The 21,634-nt window shown below is 35.7% G+C and overlaps 1 protein-coding gene across 6 annotated transcripts in view; it reads left to right on the forward strand.

Annotated features, from left to right (window-relative positions):
* The window catches only part of DCDC2 (doublecortin domain containing 2), a 95,569-nt gene that overhangs the window by 22,159 nt on the left and 51,776 nt on the right, over nt 1-21,634 (forward strand). For 2 of the 6 annotated variants that reach the window (XM_072411613.1, XM_072411614.1), the window contains exons 4-10: nt 6,127-6,141; nt 7,605-7,622; nt 10,082-10,158; nt 10,243-10,374; nt 10,962-11,108; nt 11,274-11,328; nt 14,403-14,574. In XM_072411613.1, coding sequence (XP_072267714.1) covers nt 6,127-6,141; nt 7,605-7,622; nt 10,082-10,158; nt 10,243-10,374; nt 10,962-11,108; nt 11,274-11,328; nt 14,403-14,574 — 616 coding nt within the window. The remainder of the gene's footprint in view (nt 1-6,126; nt 6,142-7,604; nt 7,623-10,081; nt 10,159-10,242; nt 10,375-10,961; nt 11,109-11,273; nt 11,329-14,402; nt 14,575-21,634) is intronic. The other 4 variants (XM_072411619.1, XM_072411615.1, XM_072411616.1 and 1 more) reach the window with 4 other exon arrangements.

Here is a 21,634-nt window from a genome sequence, read left to right on the forward strand (position 1 = left end):
TTGTTTCAGATATTTTTTCAGATCAACCCTTTCTCTTCAAAAGAGGTGAATAGTATTACTTTTATGAATCATCACCAGTTTATAAACAAAGATTACTTTTTACTATGCTTTACCACCTGCATGCAATCAGCATGATCCCACTTTAGAGAGTGCCAGATAATAAAGTGGTGAATGGCATAGGCTACAATAGAAATGGGCCATGTGCAGAGTAAAAATACTCTTTTGCAGCATTTGCAGTGTAAGGAGGATCAGACAGAACAGGAATCAATGACAGATCATAAAAACAATCAGTGATTTGCATAAGTAAATGGCAAAATTGCAAAACAGATCAGGCCTAAAAGAGTCTATTATTCTTTATATAATAAATATGGTTCCTAACCAGAACTGGATTTTTCTAATAAACAGCAGCAAATTTTGGTATATTGTGGTCTTGATCAAACCTCCCAACCTGCAGGTAATAGGGTTGGTTTATATTTTTGGCAGCAAATCTGATGGCCAATAGTTATTAACAGGTGTCAAATTTCCAGTAAACTGTTCATCACTAAATACAACAATCAGGAAAAAAAAATCAGTCATTAAGGAAAATGTATAAATAAATAAAGGGGCTTCTGTCGCTAAATTCTTTAATTTTGTTGCTAAACTCTTTCTTTCTTTCTTTAGTTCTTTCTTTCTCTTTCTTTCTTTGTTTCTTTCTTTCTTTCTCTGTTTCTTTCTTTCTTTCTTTCTCTCTTTCTTTCTCTCCTTCTCTCTTGCTTTCTCTATTTCTTTCTTTCTTTCCTTCCTTCCTTCCTTCCTTCCTTCCTTTATTTCTTTCTTTCTCAGTCTTGTATGAAGAAGTAGTGGGAGTACAAATATTATATAACCGTAAAGCCTTCAAATGAGCAAATATTGATTCCCCCTTTTAAATATTTAGCTACAACTATAAATAGAAACTGTATTTAAAAAAAAAAAAAGATTAATGTACACTGATAGGATTCGTTACATCATACTGATTTCCTTTAAAATAAACATCTAAAAAGCATTAAAAAGGCCATGCATTCACCTTTAGCTTAAACTGTAACTAGAACTTGTGCAGACACATTTCCTGTGAGTAAAATCATATATATCCTTACACACTACTGACCTAAGGTCATCATTTTCCCGTAGTCTTACCAAACTACTACATCACTAATACAAGTTCACAACCCCCTGCTGCCAACCCCCATGAGTGTTCTGGGAAAACAAGTTTATTTTTAACTATGGGTAGGATAATTATTAACATTAAAGCTCATTTTTAAAATGTCCACTTTCTGTTTTGCACATTCTTTAGCTTAATTATCAGATCTGGCTCCTCATAGTGATACTTTTTGTTCATGGGTATGACATTTGTCAGGATACTAAAAACATCAAGACATAATAGACTTATTGTGCATCAGTGGTGCACCTTACTATAATATTTACCAGATGGATAACGATTAAACACATGTATTTTCATATGGCATGACAGCTGCCAACCAAACTTGGCTGTTACAAAAGTAAGCAACTATATGTACAACTTTCTGCAAATCAATAAGAATGTTGGGCATTTACCACTTGGCATTGTGAATGCTATAAGATCTCGTACATCCTTTCCTTTTTAAGTACCGGGTAATATTCTATTTTTACAAATAGAAAGTATTGTTTGACTGTCCAGATCTACTGACCAGATGTATTTAAAATTATCGGGACTATGTCCCTTTGCTGCATACCTTTGGAAAATGTAAGTGATAGTGATCTCTACCGTGAACTGGGGTCACCAGGAGCCATCATATTGGGTATTCAGGTGGGGGGGGGGATTGTCCACCTTCTCTTCTAAAATTATTATGCAGAAGATTGTGGTTGGAGGAGGAATGAGATTCCTGCATAAGATGTGGGTGTAAGTCAATTGGAAATGTGTGTTTGTGGGCCCCCTCTACACAGCCAGACACGCTATTGAAATGGCAGCAGCAGGTCCCATTCTTCCTCTCCAAGGCTGCAGAGAGAAGAAGGGAGCTATATGGTGGGTACAAAATCTCTGGACAAGTCAGTCAGGGCAGAGGAGGGAGCTGAGACTGCTCACCAGTCACAGCTCTCTCCTCTGCCCTGACTGCCAGGGGTTCAAATGCCACCACTACTGGTCCCAATGCCCTAGGCCATGGCTTAGGTGACCTTGGGAAAATTCTGGCCCTGGAGATATATTTATATAGCTTTATCTCTGGGGGTTTAAAATGTATAATATATATTATAGGCCAGTCTCATATTCACACAAAAGACATCGAGCCTACTTGTCTACTATTTGATTATGGGTAATAAATGAAGCTTCTAGAGGAAACCTTCGTGTAAACACAGGGACAGTGGAGTTCCAATCACTTACACCAGGATAGTTACGTGAAACTGTAAGGTGTATACCAGTTTTCTTGACCTTTATAACATGTGGGGGCCCTTAAAATAGCGTTAAGGTCTTCAGGGAACCCCTGCTATAATTACTACATCAACAGGTTACAGTAGATTAGTGTGGTGGTCAGTAGGAAGAATGCCGCTTATATTGCTAGCTATTGGGAAGAATGTCACACTTACAGATAGGCAAAAATATTCTTGGTATCACATAAACTGGCCTGAGAGGCACAAATTGCTCACCCCATGTGGTGTGAACAGTGTTGGGTAATAATAAACTCTTCACACAAGGGATAGACATGACTAATTATAGCTGTATGTTCCTTAGGGACCTCCAGCAGAGGTCTATAACTAATGAAGTGAACTAAAATTCAAGGTATTTACTGTAAACAAGGTTTCAGGTGTTAAAAACTTAACTGCTTGAACCTGTATATGCAGCAAACCTTTTTTTGAAACATCATAACTTTATACTATAACACTTACAAAAAATTGAATAAAATAGATTTCATTTTCCTTTTAAATTTAAAAGGCACAAGCACTACTTTGGTAATTATTTCCTTTTCGAGCACTCTTTTCTTAATGTTGTCTCCATTTTTACTCTAACTTCTTCTGTACATTCTTTTTTACTTTTTATGCCACCTTTTTATATCATCATATGAAGCAAATCTGTCTCTTTAATTCATAAACATTTATTAAAGGAAACCCCAGGATTTGATATGTATTCTGTGGGATTAGTTCATATTACTACACTTTGCATCTAAAGTAAACCTGTCATGCACCCTGGCAATTTTACCTAAGATTATGATTAAGAAATGAAAAAAACAAGCCTATTGTTAGGGCCCCTTCACACATGTAAACCTTGGAAATGCATGTGCGGTCCCACATGCTGGGGACATGTGTTTCCATGAATAACATTAGGCAGCTCAATCACTTGCAAGGAGCTACTCCACACCAAAGAAAAAATGTGCATGCACCATTGTTGGCAATACAACTTTATTTTGTTGTGTTCTAGTGTGCACTGTAAATGGAGTCCACTATAAATACCACTGTAAAGCACAGTACATGTTTAAAAAGAGATCGAGAGATAAGCAGCAAACATCAAATTTAAAAATTTAAATATTGACTTGTTCTGTAAAAGTCTACATGCCAATACTTTAGGGTGCAATTCCAGCCAAAATGCGTCACAGAGTCACATTTTTATGTGTTTTTTTTTTTTATATATATATACAGCTGTCTGTATTTATGTTAAGGATTTTTTCCCTCTGTTTGTGATCTATAGACACGTATTCTGTTCACCTAGCAATGGTGTTTATATATTGCTGATTATGTTGAACTTGGCTCTATCCGGAGTTCCACTGTTGGTCCTTTAAAGTGGATATTGTGATGTTTTTTAAACCTTTAAAGAACCCTTTAATGATTTTTGTAAACATTATTACAAAATCTTTTCTCTGGTGGTAGTCATATACAGAACATGATAAGGCATAATTGTAAAAAGTTACTATAGTGGGCCAACAGGCTTCTTAAAAATAATTTATGCATAATTTTAATGATGCTCTTTCGTTGTTGTGTTTTGTAAGTTGACTGTCCGTGTTGTTTTTTTTGGTCTGCTTCATAGTAAATATCATGGCAATGCATTTGGACCAAAGTGATTCTTTTTTTTTTTTTTTACAGTTTGACAATTATAAAATATGCAGTTTCTACTTTGAAATACACTATAATGTGAACTGTTTTGCTTTACATTTTGAAATAACTTACAAGTTACATGACTAGTTTACTTTACAGACCAAAATTTTTCAAAAGAGCTTTACATGGGCACATTAATAGATTTCAACACACACCAACACTATTTTCTTCACTTGAAAGTAAATGTGTTTCAGTGAATGTCATATTCACTGCTTTATAAATAGACCACAAAAAAATGCAGTAATTTTTGTGATATGCACCCAAATGTATGTTGTACCAACCTGGTAGTTCCTGATTTGGTTCCCAAAAACTGAGGGTCCATCCAAATAAGGGGCAGTTGAAAGCTATGAATTTCTGCTGTTCACATTCATATCTAGTGAAACAGAAGTTCTTAAAGCGGAAGTAAACCCAAAACCAACCCAAAACAATAAAACCACACTTACCTTCAGTCCCCCAGATCAGTCTGTCCGTCGGGAGGTTTTGTCCATCAGGTCCCGCGTCGTTCCCCTACCTGTTTTCGGCCTGTTGCAGAGGGAGCGCCAGGCGCCACCATCTTCTCCTCTCTTCTAGGTTTTTTATTCTACGTCTCCCGATCTCTCACTGTGCAGGTGCAAGATCCGGTGACCTAGATTGGAAAAAAAACTTGCTGATCTCACTGCACATGCTCGGGCATGCCCAGAAGGAGCAGCCAAGAGCCTCCCGGGATGTGGGACGTAGGTATCCCGGGAGGCTCTGCACTCCCACCCTACATCAAAATATACACACAATTGTGTTTAAATAAATACATAAATAATGAATACTTCTAACATAATATGTATGGGCACTTATGGAAACTTGAAGCACTAAACAACACTGCAATTGATATTCTGTATAGCAACAGCTAAAGATTAACAATGTTAACCTCATCCAGGCTCACTCAATGTGCCATTTTGTTCACTGAGCTTGAGAGTTTTTAGCATTATTGTTTTCTTTATCTTACTGTAGGCATCATATAAGCAACATAAAACTTTCCCATGACAGAATCTAAGATGTCACCTTTTTAAAGAAAACCTGTACTATGAGAGTATGGAAGCTACTCCATCAAACCTCTCCTTTTAAAAATGTTCGGTATCTAAATTTTCTTCCACTATAGGTTTCCTGCAAGTGACATATTACTTGTATTTGTATTGTGGGGATATATTATGCAGAGCTTTACAAATGTTTTGGGATGTAGGAGGAAACCGGAGTGCCAGGTGGAAACTCGCAAAAACTCTAGGGGGGGGGGTTGAGTGCTTGGAGTGTTGGACATACACTTGTACCTGGGGCCACATTTGAAAGGTGGGAATGATAGCAACGGAGCCACCTTGTTACATAGTTACATAGTTAGTTATTATGAAAAAAGAAATTCCGTCAAGTTAAACCACTAGGGAACCACAAAAAACCACTAGGGAAAATAAACATAGAGATAGGCAAATAAAAATAAATATCTCAGATATAAGGCAAAAAACACTGGTTCAAAATGTGTCGTAACTGTTGCAACCATATAAATTATGTTCTTTGGTGTTTTAATCCTTCAAAATCCATGCTTAAATGTATTGCTAATTAAACAGATCTCTTGTTGTTACATTGCTTAGTACCTTCTTTATGAAATATTAGTTTTAGGGGTTCTTAGCAATAATATGGTACAACAATAATGCAATAAAATGCATAATATTTTTTTTAAATAAAAATGTTAACATTCAGTATTGGTATGACAATCAAACCTAATTTGCCGTATTTTATTAATATCAGCTGTTTTATCCTTTGCTAAGTTTGAATTAGGTGATAGGAAATTCCTCCAGCTCAATAACTCTCAGGTAGCCATTGTGAGCTTACTACAGATTTTTGAGACTGTCACCTATAAATAAATAGGTAATTAGTTTTCATCAATCTATAAAATGTTCAAACCTGTAAATTTATGGTTTCAGGTTACTGGTTTATTATTAGTTATATGTATGATGGAAAACCAAAAGCACAGTATAGCTTGCTCTAATACTAATATTAATCTTTTCTCATTTTATAATTCATGTAAAGTCTCCATCAGAGGATGTAAGTATAAAAGCTTTAGCTCTCGTGTTGTAATGAATTTCCTATAATTGAGGATATTTTTTTTCAGTATTATAAAATGCCAACATATTTTACCTAAATATCAGTCATATTGGTATTCAACTTTTTATTTATGCAATTGATTAAACTTTACCAAATGTTCAAAATTCCATGGAAGAGTGGAATTTTCCAGTGAACCATACATAACATACAGCTTTTATGTTATCCTCAATTGCAGGATCTGCATGGACTAAAGTAGTGATAGAAGCAGGCAAAAGGCTCTAGAATTTGCAATTTTTACTGTACAGAAGCAGCTTAAGTAGTTTGAATATGCCTGTCTCTTATGTGATATGGGTATCATTCAACGGGCTATTATATAGTGATTTATAAATCAGGCATGCTAGAAAGTGTCTGGCAGCCGTTCGTAAGGTTCCAATGATTATTTTTCCGCTTGTTAGTTAACCAGGAAACATCTCATTGGCTGCTTGGCAGCACACACTTGAAGGCCTAGTGCATAGGATCTGTTTTTAATTTTTAATCTGATAAAATTATCAGATTGCTTGGGCGTCTAAACTGAATTTAAACAACAGACAGGCTGTAAGGAATCTATTTTTTGGTCCTTAATTGGACCTGGAATGAATAGAACAGATCAAAAAAATCTAAGTGGGAGATCCCATGTTCCTGTAGTTCACCCTAATACATCCCAATGATCAGAAAGGATAGGATATGGATTTCAAACTTTAGTTAATTCAGTACACCCACTACTGTTCCTGCTCTGCTGTTTTAAACTATTAAATTGTAGCAGTTGCCCTTTTCTGCAGAAACTGCTGTTTTAGGATCATCTAGGCATTAGGTCACATGATCATTGTTTCATATTAAAAGATCCTCCCCCATAAAACAAATCATGTGACTGCATGTGCATGTGATCATAAATCCAACTGCAGCATGTTCCTGGTGCTAGGGATTTCCGCATCAAATGTTTTTCAGGTCCGCTGTACCCTTTCATGACATAAAGGGCACTGCCCTTTAGAAGAAATTATGTTACTAAATTCCTGTCCATCTAATTGTCATTGTTGCATATTAACTGGGATTATTAGATTTTTTTTAAATAAATTATGGTGGTTTATGCATTAAATGAAAGTAATTCATGGCTTCTAAAACCTTTCATGGCATTTCAGAATAAAAGGACAGTTATGTACGCATGAAGTTCACTGCAGATTAGATTGAAGTTCATGACGTGTATAAAAACTGACTGGAAATAAAGAACCACATTAGATTATTAATCTGCTCTTTTACAAAATACTACTGATGGTTACTAGTGGTGAGAGGGAGCATATTTACTTTCAGTTTTTTACATGACCCTTTATTGCTTTGGCTGGATTACTGGCTCAGCTTGTGCTGTACTTTCTAAAATAGTCAAACTTTTGACACTTTCATTTTATAATTTATAATTTATCTTTCCTTAGCAGGATTTGCTGGCAGAGGTAATGATTAAAAAAAATGGGTTAATGTATGTAAATGAGAGTACTGACTTCAAAGGCAACATTTAAAATACACAAATATTTAAAATAGTATGCCTGGGGGTGTCGTAAATCTGTACATGGAGTTTTTTATTTTAAAAAAGTGTGGGAATTCCCTTAAAACCCTACCAGACCTTCATTCAGGCATGCAGCTTGGTTGTCCAGGAAAGCCAGGGCAGCTAACATGCAGCTTCGGATTCTGTACCATACCAGGCCACAAGATTTTCGGTAGGTATATGGGCAGAAGTCTTTGTTCCTCAACAACTATCCCCATGCCTATTAAGCCCCCCCCCCCCCCTTAATTTTGAAAGACATATAGCCTGGTCTGGTACCGGAAGGGGGCACACTGTCATTGCCCTATCTTTTCTGGATATCCAGACTGCATACCTGGATGTTGCTTAGTTCTGGGGCAACCCTGGATCTGCAGCCACTGCTATGATTTTTACAAGTGTGGTAATTTCCCCAGAGACCTATGTAGGGTTGGCACATAGTATTGCAGTGCATAGTGCATAGGGAAAACTGACATGTAGGCTGCAGTTTTTTGAAGCTGATCAAGTTGAGACTTGGAAGGAGAGCAGACTTGCAGAAAGCTGAAGACATGGAGGTAAGTTTGATTTACATACTGCACTTACTTGTACTCACTCCTATCATGTCTGATTTTAGGTAAGTTTAGAATTGCCTTGCAAGATTTAAATATCTGCTCATTACAAAAGTTACCGTACCCGAGTAAATGTAAGTTATTGAAAGATTATAATCAATGCACGGATGAATTTACAATTCACTTTGTCATTCTAAGACAAGAGTTTTTGTAACATAAACCACCCATTATTAAATGTAAATTTAGTATGATTGTGTAGCTATGCTTTGGTTGTAGAATGTCATTGTAGACTGTGGTTACTTACATTAGCAGTTTTGTGGGTCTCTAAATGAAATCATGAGGTCATGTAAGCCTTCGGGGTATAGTGACAAAGTTAATGATTTGAATGTAACGAAAACCTCATGACCAGTTTTTATTTTATTACCTAATCATGGGAATATAGAAGTAGCAGAACTATTTTATTTCACTAATTACAAAGGTACTGTCATGTTCATTTGGCAAAACCATTTGCACAATATAGTGTATTCACTTATTTAGAATCAGCTCAGGATAAATTGTTCAATTGACAGTGTAAAGGGGAGAAGTTAAGTGTATGTATAGCCAAAATGATTTATTTGGGTTTGGATAGTGTAGAGAAAGTGTCTTTTACTCTATTTGTGTCCCATGGGGCAGGGTGAATGTCTGCAGCGGGGACACAAACACTAGGCTATATAAACTAGGGGGAAAAAAGTTGTAGGTAGTTGCATTCATTAATGATACAGGAGGAAAGATATATAGTGATAAAGGAGGTTGGCCATTTTATCTTACTTAAAATGTTCATTGAACAAGCAGTGCCAAAAGAGCAGTGCTATTACCTATTTGTATTTGCTTTTTTATTTGGAGAAGTAAATGAGAATAGAGATCTACAGGTTACATGGGCAGTACGTTTTCACTGTTAGGACAGTTTTTATATGGTTTAGTCCAGGAGTGTCAAACTCCGGCCCACAGGCCAAATCTGATCCTTTTTTTGTGGCCCAAAAAGAATTTGTAATATGAATTGCAGCTGGCCAACCAGCGTAATGGTGGGCCGGCTGCAATTCATATTAGGCTGCTTTTCTATAGATGCGAGTACAATGCAGCTACTACAATTCCCGGCATCATTCCCCTCTCTCTACACCAGTGGCCTCTCTGCCCCGCATTTTATAGACGCAAGTGATGCCAGGAAATGTAGTAGCGCCATCACTCATGTCTATTGAACAGCAGCCTATGCCTAAGATCAATAAGCCTATGCCTACAGGTAAACTCAATAATCAGGAATTATCACGATTATTATTATCTGGAATTATCATAGAGCTATTGCTATTAAAATTGTTTTACTGTGCCACAGAATGCAATGTGAAACCAAATGAATGCAGCAATTCATGTGGTTTCACATTGCATTCTCTGGCAAAGTAAAACAATTAATCTCAATAAGAAGAAACAAGAACACATGGGAAGAGCATGCAGTAATATGCAGTGGATTGATCTAATTTATATCAATCCACTGCATATTACTGCATGCTCTTCTCATGTGTCCTTGTTTCTTCTTTTAAGATAAATTGTTTTTTCAATAAATTTCAAGTTTAGTCCGCGACTTGGTCTAAGTTTTTAATTTTGGCCCTCTGTGTATTTGAGTTTGACACCCCTGGTCTAGTCAGTCACTTAACAACTACATCTTTATCCCTGCGTGTTTGCCATAAAAAATTATTTTTTAAATTTCTCACAAGTACTGCCATTCTTTTGTTTAGGTATAACAAATGCATAGTACAATGAAAGTCCTGTAAAAACGGTTTGCTGATTTTTGTAGGTAAAACCAGTGTCCCATAGTAGGATCAATGTTTCGGCAAGATTTAGAAAAAATTTGCAAGAGCCATGCACTGTGTTGTAAGTATATTCCATATATATATTATTCCTGGTATCAGTCTGAGATATACCTCAAATAACTATCTGCTTTTTCTCTGTTGCTAGCCTGATCGCTAATGGAGATGTTATGAATCCAGTGATACGTTTACTGATACCAAGGAAAGTTCTGGATCAGTGGGAGCTAGTTTTAGCAATGGTCACTGACAAAGTAAAACTTAGAAGTGGAGCAGTACACAAGTAAGTGACACTTATAGGATATTCAGCAGTGAATGGGTCTTTTAACAAACATTCTCTGATGGTGAATCAGTCACTGCCATTTAAAACACATGACGCATAGTTTAGCATAGTTTGACGCATAGCACCTGTGGTAAATGCCAAAATATGCCCTTTATAGTGCAATTTGTACCTATAGTAGTAAGTTACACCTACCAGGATTCTAGTAAACTGACACTTTAAATATATAATTTACTAACTATATACATCATATGTAAATATATGTGTTTCTGTATGCATTTACATTAAAATGTGTGTTTTCTTGAGGAGATATACAGCAGGTAGCATACACAAACATGTACGTGTTTATAAGTGTATAATTTATCCAGGGTTGTCTCCAAACCCAGTAGAACTTCGGAGGTCTGGGAAAATGGTAATTAGGTCACTGGCTGTACTCAAGATTCTGCTTTATGCTTTGCATACAATGATGGCAATAGGGTGTTCAGTATAGCTAACTTACTATTAGTGACACGGGTTTAATACAGTAATGTCATCAAATATTATGCTTTTTTGTAATAAATATAATATTTTTTCGTTTCATTTCCCACTAGGCTATACACCCTAGATGGAGTTCCTGTTCAAGATGGATCAGAACTAGAAAACGGACAATTTTATGTTGCAGTTGGCAGAGACAAGTTTAAAAAGTTGCCGTATAATGATTTGATATTCTCAAAGGCCTCTGTGAGAAGAAGTTATGGGTGAGCAGGAATCCTTATAGTTGGTTGACTGTATGAATATTGATTATAGCAACACTTTTTTATTTGATTATTAGGCCATTTTAATATTTGTTGTTACTGTATGACATATTGCACGTAAATGTTTTAATGATTCATTCTTTCTGCTCCTTAATATATTTTCATTAGGTCAAAAGCTTCCTCATTGCCTCCTATTAATGGATACAAAAAGGCTAAGGAGAGTGTAAGTAAAACATTACCATTATTTTTTTTTAGAAAATATAGGTGTTTTATGTGCACCTACTGTATATCTACCTTTATTTTGCACTCTGATATAATGGCTCTCTATATGCACTATTATATCTAAAAGGGCTCTATTTATAAAACTGGGAATCTGACAATCCCTCAAACATTCCCTTGTGGGAATTCTTTATGTCCATGTGTTTCAAAGGCAGTAATTAATTCCCACCAATTTCTAAAGACTGACCTACAGTATTCCTCTCCCTGTCCTGTTTTTCTGATTTGATTTATACAACATGACTACCCATTTGAAGTAGCAAAATACTTAACAAACAATTAAGAAAAAAAGACAGACCCCACCCCAAATAAATACTTTTTAGAGCCCTCTTAGTACTGCTGTTACAGCTGTGAATCTCCTGAAGTATGTTTCTATGTGCTTATCAAATCTATCCACTGGGATTTTTGCCCATTCCTCAATACTAAACTTTTTCAACAATTTTGAATTTGATGAAGTGGAAGTGGACTTCCATATAGGCTTTTTTTCCTTTTAACAATGGTCCACATTTGCAGCTTCTTCAGGATTTTGTCTTTATTGCATTCGTAAATATAATTTATAAATATATATATATATATATATTGTGTATATAATACGTGTTAGTCTATTACACAAAATCCTCCCAAAAATTATTGTGAGAAAACAAATCACGAAAGGAATAAATACTAGCTCAGGGCACCATATACAGCTGTTAGAAAAAATAATCAGGAAAGGAGCTGCAATTTTTTTTCCTCTGGTGTAAAAACGTAAGATTTTGGCAATTTATTTGTAATTTCTAGCTACAGAGGTCAGTAAGGGTACTGCTTGTTCAGAATATGTGAATCATTTATTGTGCATAGTCTAAGCACTGTAACAACACAAATAGGCATGATCTTATTTTGTTACTGCACCAGGGGTCATATTGTGTATGTTACACTCAACAAAGTATCTTTCTTAGGCAAGAGTGGAAATAAAATTCATAACTTTATTACTTCATTTATAAACATAATGAACATGATTACAAGATTAGGAACATGCATGAAACAGACATAAACAATGACTATTCTGTATCAGTGAAAAGAAGCTGTCTTGCTTTCACAATACTGGTAAATTGCTTTTCATCTTTATGTAAACCATAAATGACCACCCAGTGTGTACAGTTTAAATTACAGAAATAGTAGTGGTGCCAATACATGTACTACAGACCTTATGTGATCCCAGCTCTGAGTGGCTTTCACAGCTCAGATAATCTTCTGGAATGTATTTATTTATGTGGTTACTAGAGGAACTGCTATAACCCAGAGGATTTGTTTGATCCACAATATAATGGTCGATAATTAGGCAGGTTGTTGTAGTCAAGAAATGTGATGTGTTCTGCTACTAGGGAAACTCGCACCATAGCTGCAACCAAGTGATGTCCCTTTGGTCCTTAGCTTTAAAAAATTCCCCTGACACTGTAAGCTTTGCACTGGGGATCAAAGCTGCCGTAGAATCAGTTTATTGTGTAGTGCAAACATAAAACGTAGCTGTTCATTTCTCTTTTTCCTAATATGTAAGTTTTTTTTTTTATCTTTTACTCGATTACAAGTCAAAAATCTGTCTAAATACCTTTTTTTCCCCAGATGTCTCCATTTCAGTCAAGGGATGTTCCAGTCCATGTCCCTCATAGGGATCAATTTGTTTGTAAATCTTATTGGGATTTATTGGCGCATATATCCACACAATGATTTAATGTGTAAAATGCGTTGTGTAAAATGAATATGTGATGTTCTAGTATTGATAAACATATAAATGCTATTGTCAAAAATTATAGTGCCATAAATACAATTAATAAATAATAATACATATAAGCATAATTACAACTATAATAGTAATATATTAAATATTTCTGGCTACTGCAGTTACCTATGATACAATACCTTCATTTTTTCACATACACACTTATATATGTCACATAATAATATACACCTACTGGGGGTTGGGGGCACCCAACTGCATATTTAGCAACTCAACAAAAGAAAGCGTTCAGTGTGTTCCAGTTTGCAAAATCTAGATCTGTGACTGCACTACAAAGATTATTTAGTGCACAGAACAATGTGCTGTGACATGTACAGAACTAGGCTTTAATATCATTTACTACATAAACAGATAAGGCAGAAAAGAGAATGCAGCTGTCTGACAAAGCCAAAAATTCTCTACAAATTCTACTTTTTGTTCCGTCTGTTCCCACCAGTGGTATATTGAGGCAGTTACTACGATCTTGCATAGCATTCACAGATTTTTAACCTGCAACATACTTGAATGGTAGAAGAATTAAACATTTTACAAACATTTTAAATATTACACCATGTTAGAAGATGGAAAGATGGCAGCACCTATAGGCTTCATTATTCTACCAGTATGTAAAGTGCTCAGCAAATGCATTATTGCATTCTCCAATGCAGTCCTTCTGCTTTGGGTGAGCATTGAGAAAGTAATAGGGATGCAGGGTTATTTAGAGGACAAATTTAGGTTTGTTCCAAGGCTTACAAAAACTTTTTGTTCATGTATGTTTTTTTTCATTAATTTGTTCATTCCTTCCCTGGGAGTACCTTACAATTGTACACAGATTTTCACTGAATTAACTTTCATGTAGCAGCCAGTAGACCAGTCAGAGACTACTTCTGTACTTTCTGTAGATCACTTCCGGTTTAATGTGCTTTCGGGCTTATTTTATAGAAGTGTAAATGACAATAAGGTGTAGGGAGAGCAGTGTCCCATAGTGAACAATACCTAAACCAAACATACTGCCTTCTTACATAGAGCTCCTCTGGTTTCCCATGGGCCTTGGACTTAACTGTTTTGTCAAACCCCTGTCCAACCCAATACTGATGACAAGTGGTTGGTTAGCTGACAAGGCAGGGGTTTTAGAACAGTTTGGGATGCACAGGGATTCTACTTTTCTACCCACAGAACTTGATATCTTTAAAAACAGCTATACTTTTTTTTAAGTTTACATATTTATTTATGAAAATTTTATGATATTAATGTGATTTTTCCTACAGAGACATGAGCGCCAAACAAAATCCACTGGTGGTTCCACTGATACTGTAGACAATCTTATTTCTCCTCAGCCACCTAAACCAAAACCCAAGAAAAATCCAGAAACATTGAACAAACCAGTCAGAGTGAAACAGAAAAAGGAAATGAACAACAACATAATTAACAACGAAAATGGTAAGTCATTTCAGATTTTACCAAATGTATTCGTGCTTGTTTGTTGATAGGAATTTCAAGTTAAAAATCTGTTGTCTGCCTGCTTTTGTTTTCTCCTGCTGCACTTCTAACACCAAGTACATTTTAATCTGCAGTAATATCTGGTATTGTAATTCTTGCAGCTTGACGTGAAAATGTTTTATTAACTGATATTGCTTTGGATTGCCCTGCTGTTTATATGGTGGCTATGGAAAACAGCTTTATAAATCCAAAAAACTGAAAATTCTTTTTAATTCTTTTCAATGCTTAATTACAGTGAAAATTGAGATATTTCTGTGTTAGGAAAGAATGGCTAACAACACATAATACACCCTTGTCTCAACTAGGTGACTATTCAGATTTTTCCCGAGACGTGGCTAAATTACGAAACTTTGCAGTTAATTTGTGACAGTGAGAGAAATGAATCATATGTATAAGCTGGAGAGTGTTGTTTGGGTCCTTGACGTTTAATAACCAATATTATTGCTGGACTGACTTAGTTAACTAAACTGTCCTTATACTTTTCCTGATGCACAATGTTGGCTCAATGCAGGAATTATAAAAAAAAAAAAACTACACTCTATGTTAAAGATTTTGTATTGCTAGGTCTCTATCCCATCCAACCATACAGGCCTGGGGATGACATCAGTGGTTCTTTTGTCATAAAGTTAGATAGAAATTCTAGATTACAAAAGAAAGAGAGATATTCACTCGCTTCTTCAGCTTTTAAATGATTCCATGCAATTTTAAACTGTCATATTCTAGAAGGAACATAAAACATCTAAACCAAATGGAATATATTGTATGAAAAAAGATTCACTATCTCATTTAATGCTTGATAGAATAACGATAAAGAGAAAAGTACTTTGTACTGGCCACAAGAGTAGAATAGTATTTCTCAATCCATTTAGGTTCTATCGCTTGCATCTAAAATTGTAAGAAATTGAGCTTGTCTGTTCACAGCTGTCTCCTTGGATATCTTATAAATCTGAAGCTGTTTTGTAATAACAACCAGCTTTGTTCTTGGTATATTTTTTATCTCTGTATATTTTTTTTTTTTTTTGTATACATCTCCAATATATGTTGTGTGTTATCTACTGCAGGTCATTTTGTTGGGTATGTTATGTGTACCGTTCACATGGGAATTTTCATGCCTTTATATTGTAATAACTTTTGCATTTAGTTATCAGTCTGTAAAAGGTAGTGACTGACATAACATCTGGGGTTCAGCCTACCCAACCATCTATTAAACCAGATCCCTAAATAGAAGTTGATTCCAGATTTGGATGGATGAAGGCGGGTTCAAAATGGGTATTATATATTTTAGGATAATCTTATCTGAAGAGATCATTACAATAGAGTTTCTCTCTCCACTTGCTATACCATATATATTTACTTGGTTTAAAGCCTAACCCCAGGAAAAACACGTACTTTGCTGTAGGGATACTCCCCACAATACAAGGTTAAATACATGTTTTAAGTCAAAGAGGGATGTACATAGCAAGTTATTTGCCTTTTTCCTATGGGCTCCTTTTTGTGTCATCATTACCCACAGATGGCTCCAAAAGACAAAATTGTAAGTTACTAAAAAGATTAGCCCCAAAATCACAGAAATCAGATAGAAGGAGATCAATTTCGACTGCTGCAGCATTGAGGGATAAGGTACTGTAAATAAACTGGGTGCTTGCATGCTCCCAATACCTGAAAAAACATTTACCCAGTGGGTCTACTTCCATTTTTTTTAACTCCTGGAGTTTAGATTTCAGGTGAAAATAGGCAGAGAGGGCTGGACTTTTCACCTAGGAGGTCTGTTCTTCGGAGTCCTAAGGATAAAACTTCCAGTTATGTGACTCAGTTGCTTATTACTAAGATTTTAATGTCAGTTTAGCATAGGTCGAGGTTGGGAGGTGATACGATTGGTGGGTTAGGGATTGTTGAGCCTCATTGAAGTGGACAATAGTGTGGTAAGCCTCACAAAACTTCCAATAGTCAACCACTACAACATTCGTATTGGGGTGCAAAAGGTAGGAGGTGCAGAGATGTAAACTCTGGTCTAATGTAATTGGCAATATACTGAACACACATTTACACTTTTTGTTGAAAGTAAAGATGTTGCCCTTTTAAGCCACTTGGACTCCATCATCACCCAGTCTAAAGGACATGCATTACTTATAGCAACTACACAGAAGTGGGGGCATAGCCAACAGCAACCAGTTCATCTGCAGAGCTTTCCCATTATCTAGATTTAGCCTGACACCAGACTGGTCATTAAAGCTCCACTCAAATCCACCTCTACTCTCATTTACTTTATACTGAATTAAAAAAAAATACATTCAAATTATTCTAATGGCTAATAATTATATTGTTACTTTACATAGAGTTTTTTCCTCTGATTAAGTAGCTTTTTCCCAGTCTCATCCACAATTTTGACATTGACAACTACCTTCTTGCATTTGAGATGGGTCATCCATTCATTATATCGTGTTTCAATGACCCCATTTGAAGCTTTTAATTAAACTTTAATAAATTTCCCATATGTTATTGCAGCAAAACGCTTTTTATGAAGCATAACCAGATGATAAATGGTTTAATTAAGCAGGTAATTATCTGTTCAAATAGGTTACCTGTTAGGTATCAGTGTAGAGAAATGACATTTTCATCTGGCACATATGTTCGCACGAAGCCTTGGCACTCTGGTGTGGCAGATGCCTTCTGTAGCATAAAGACAGCACTAGTTTGTCCATGACATTTCTGCTAAAGGAGTATTTAGCTTAAGGCATATGCACTCCTTTATGTCATGCATAGTCATACCATGCAAAATGGCAAAGGGCACAGTGGCGCAGTGGCAAGCATTGCCGTTATACAGCTATGGATTACTGGCTTGGTATGGGTCCAGTGCCCTGTAATAGCTTTTTATGCTCTTTCTATTTTTAATTACACCTAATTAGACTTTGTAAAATTGGCTTTAGTGTGTGTATATTTGTAAGACTGATGTAATTACAACTATAGATGTGACTAATGTGTATGGTTAAAGAGAACCAGTCATAAATTGGATCATACTAGAATGTGAGTATTCTTTTATTATAACATATGTGACATGTCTACTTTCCCCTTGTTGGGTGCTATATTTATGTTTTGAGTTTGACTGTAGTTATAATATAAATATAAGGAAAGTTACCTACAGAACTCTGTTATTTGACATTATGTATTATGTATACTCTGAGGTCGGGCATCTGAGGTCAGGCAAATGAGAGTGCAGCAACTTTTAGACTTCAAGTAATCTCTGACCCCTAACAAACTTAGGCATCAAAGTTAAAATATTTTTTTATAAACTGATCCCATATATAAATAGTTGTACAAGAGTAGCAATGGCTCAGAGTATAATGTTATGATAGAACTGCAGATTAAGGCAGAACTAACTAAGAACATCATGGCACAAAAATGAAATCCCTGTTCTATATAAGAAGTGCCCTGATTGAGCTGCTCACTTTTAATAGAGTTAGGCAAACCATTTTTTTTAATAAATCTAACCTGCTGCTATTTAGACCCTAGATAATAGAAGTAAGGGATTTGCAGCAAAGAGAAATGCAATGTATAATGTGAGCTCATCATAAACTAAAAAGTGAGGGAGCAGCTGTATCAGACCCTCTGACCTTAAAATCCATGTCACATCAGTGATCCCGACACTGGCAGCAAACTCATTAGCCACAGGATTTCTAAAGTGCATATTCACCTGTTACTATGGTGTCTTTTCTTGCTATCACGCAAAGCACAGTCATGAATGGAGCAGGTGAGTTTTCTGTCTGCTCTCTTACCAATTTCATTACTGGAAAATTGTCATCAGTAACAAGATCATGGCAGATGACATGGCCTTAAGGGGCTTGGAACATTTAAACCATTGCATAACCCATTATTACTGACTAACCTAAAGTACCCCTGTTATTAAAGACCTATGAGGACTGTCATGGCTGCTTGTGTCACCTGGTAGAACCTGGATTTACCACTTCAAAGTCACCAACATTAAATAAATATAAAAATCAAAAAATCAGAATTACTTATCTATATGTATTTGTTATGTAGTTTATGTAATGTAGAACGTATTGAAACAAGAGGCATCAGAAAAAGGGAACCAAATACTTAGACCTTTTAGAAAAAGAGATCAACCCATGTGTTTTTTTTAATGACATGTTTCCATTAAACTGCATCTAACACTAGATGGCTAACAGTTATTTTGCTAAAGCACTGCGTATCATAAATATTGCATGGTTGCCTACCATGTCTCTGGATCAAACTCATGATAGTAACAATAGTGAACCATGCATGTGCATTGTGTGTTGGTATGTTCATTCACCAGTAGTGCGTGTGACAGATTAGCTATGCTCGAACATTAGAGTACAGAATCACCAAGTATTATTTTATTAAAGTATGCATATTTAAAGACTTATATGGTAAGGAGTATAGTAGTATTTATTAAGTTCAGACAATTTTCTTGATTTTAGATGATTATTTTTGTAAATTTTGGGCATACAATGTCAGCCACACTCCACTAGATGGCAGTACAATGCTGCTTTAATATTTTAGGTAGCCAATGATGGGGAAAAAAAGCAATGAACTATTTCTTGAGGGAAGTACATCTTATTTTCACCTGGTGTCTAAGATGCAATGTGAGATATGGCAATGATTGATAATGGTGGATGTGAATTACATTTTTACATCTTTTTTAGCATTAGCTGTAATTCTCATCTTTTATTCTTTTTTTGTAACGCTACTTTACAGGGTCATACTACTATATAATTTAATGGAATATAAGTGATTTATGTATATTCTGTATGCTAAAAAATTAGTCTGGGCCTTAAATATCATTTATTACTTCTAAGTATAATTTATAAATGTCAAAGGAAAGAAAATTGTATGTTTCACTTACATCTAACTGTTAAGATTCCAGATCATAATATAGAGTTTGTGCTGCCAAAGGAGACCTTAAATTCCATTGGTTATTATGGACAATTTTTGTTATTTTTTCAATTACTTAAATGCAGTGTCTGCTAAATAATGTATGCTACTTAGAGCATAATTGTGCATATTTATTAAAACAAGAATCCATGTGCAGCAACTGATGCTGTAATGCAATGGAACCCTAAAAGATCTAGCATGCTTCTCTTCACCTCTGAGAAAGATGTTCGAATGATCACAGCATTTTTTTTTTCAAAGTTTTTATTAAAATTTTTGAATAAAGTAAACAAACGGCCAGTTTAAAAGTCCGTACTTGCATTGGATGGCCTCCAAACCCTTTGCTTGGATAATCAATGGCACTTGCATTACTGTCTATAAGAAGAGTTTTTGAACCATCCGTCCTATATGTGCTATGTATGTGTTAGTGCTTACACATAGTTGCATAGGTGGACTAATTTTACAGCCATGCACTTGTAACATGGAGGTCTGTTTTTGCAGGGTGTAATATCAGTGTACAATATACGCAGCTGGGTCTGGATACACGCAAACAATGCACTCCCCATTTTTCCATCATAGCTTACATAGACTGTTGTCTTTACAACTATGCAACTTATGCAATGTTCCCATCGTTGGGCCTGATTTATTAAAGCTCCCCAAGGCTGGAGAGGATTCACTTTCATCAGTGTAGCTGGGTGATCCAGCAAACCTGGAATGAATCAGGTCCAGAATTGAAAACATTTGCTATCAAATAGCTAATGACTTTTAGGAATTCTATTGCAGGTTTCCTGGATCACCCAGCTTCACTGATGAAAGAATATCCTCTCCAGCCTTGGAGAGCTTTCTTAAATTAAGCCCATTGTGTTTAGATACTATGCTGGCACTTTGTCAAGTGGTGTGAAGTTTGATGTATCCATTGACTGGACAAGTTATTTCATATGTTGGAGCTGTCACCTTTACTCTATACTTACCTACCTGTAGGCAAATTATTTGTATACATATCTAGCTGAAGTTCAGGGAACATTGTGACCTTAGTTTCTCTTTTTCTCCATATACCACTAAGCATATTTTATACCAAGACTGGCTATCTTCTGTCCTCCAAGGAATTATATAGTGCTGGATTTCATTTAAAAAAAGTCATTCTCTGACTCTTTGTACACCACACAGTGTTCTCTCCAGCCCCTTTTAGCTGGGCGCACCACCCAGCACTTTTCAGTGGCCAACTGGCTGGTTTTGGTTGGTCACTGAAGAATTGGGTCATATTACAGGGCCTTCCACCAGCCTAAAAACATCTGTGGGTAGAATGCTGACCACAGCTTACTAAATTTACTGCTGTCTGTTAGAGAAATACCAAAAAAGTGCGTAGATCCCTGACATTTAGGACTGGGGTTGGTCAGCCCTGCTTTTAATGAATTTGTAGGCATTTGTAGAAGTGTGTTGGCATGCTATACTTATTTATAGGCATATATTCACCCTGCAGCATCTCAGGTGCCATTGTTTGTAAAGTGTACGACCTATACACTATGCATACATCATGCATTTTTGTATTTTAATATTTACAGTTATTGATAGTAATTGATTAAAAGATTAAAAGGTAAAAGATTCAGTTATTCTTTCTTAGTTAATTGCTCATCTTAGTGCATTGTTCTTTAGTGCCCTAGATATATAATTTTATTAAATAGTAAAAATAATTATTATAAATGTTAAGGTTCCAGGCCTTGTATGTTGAAACACTCTCCCTCCTAAGGCAGGAAGAAAGATTTGGTGATCATTATAGCTGTCAGTAATACAGTACTTTCTTATCAACTACTCAAATTCAAATGATGTCAAGTGCAGGAGCTCCCACAAGATTGTATTTTAATTTTAGCTTCCGTACTTCCAGCTTCCTTTGCTCCTTTGCTTATGCTCAACACGTTTCCCCAGAGTAAAGTTATCTGCAGTTTATTCTTCATTTTATATAACCACATCCTTACAATGTAACAGATGTAAGTTCAATTTTTTACACAGATTGTCTTCAAATAATGTAATTTTCTAGCTGTGAGACTGAAATATGTTTTTTCCCTGTGTTTGATATGTCTGTTGTCAGAGTTAT

The sequence above is a fragment of the Pyxicephalus adspersus genome, chromosome 5 (assembly GCF_032062135.1).
Source record: "Pyxicephalus adspersus chromosome 5, UCB_Pads_2.0, whole genome shotgun sequence".
Classification (NCBI taxonomy): Eukaryota; Metazoa; Chordata; class Amphibia; order Anura; family Pyxicephalidae; genus Pyxicephalus; species Pyxicephalus adspersus.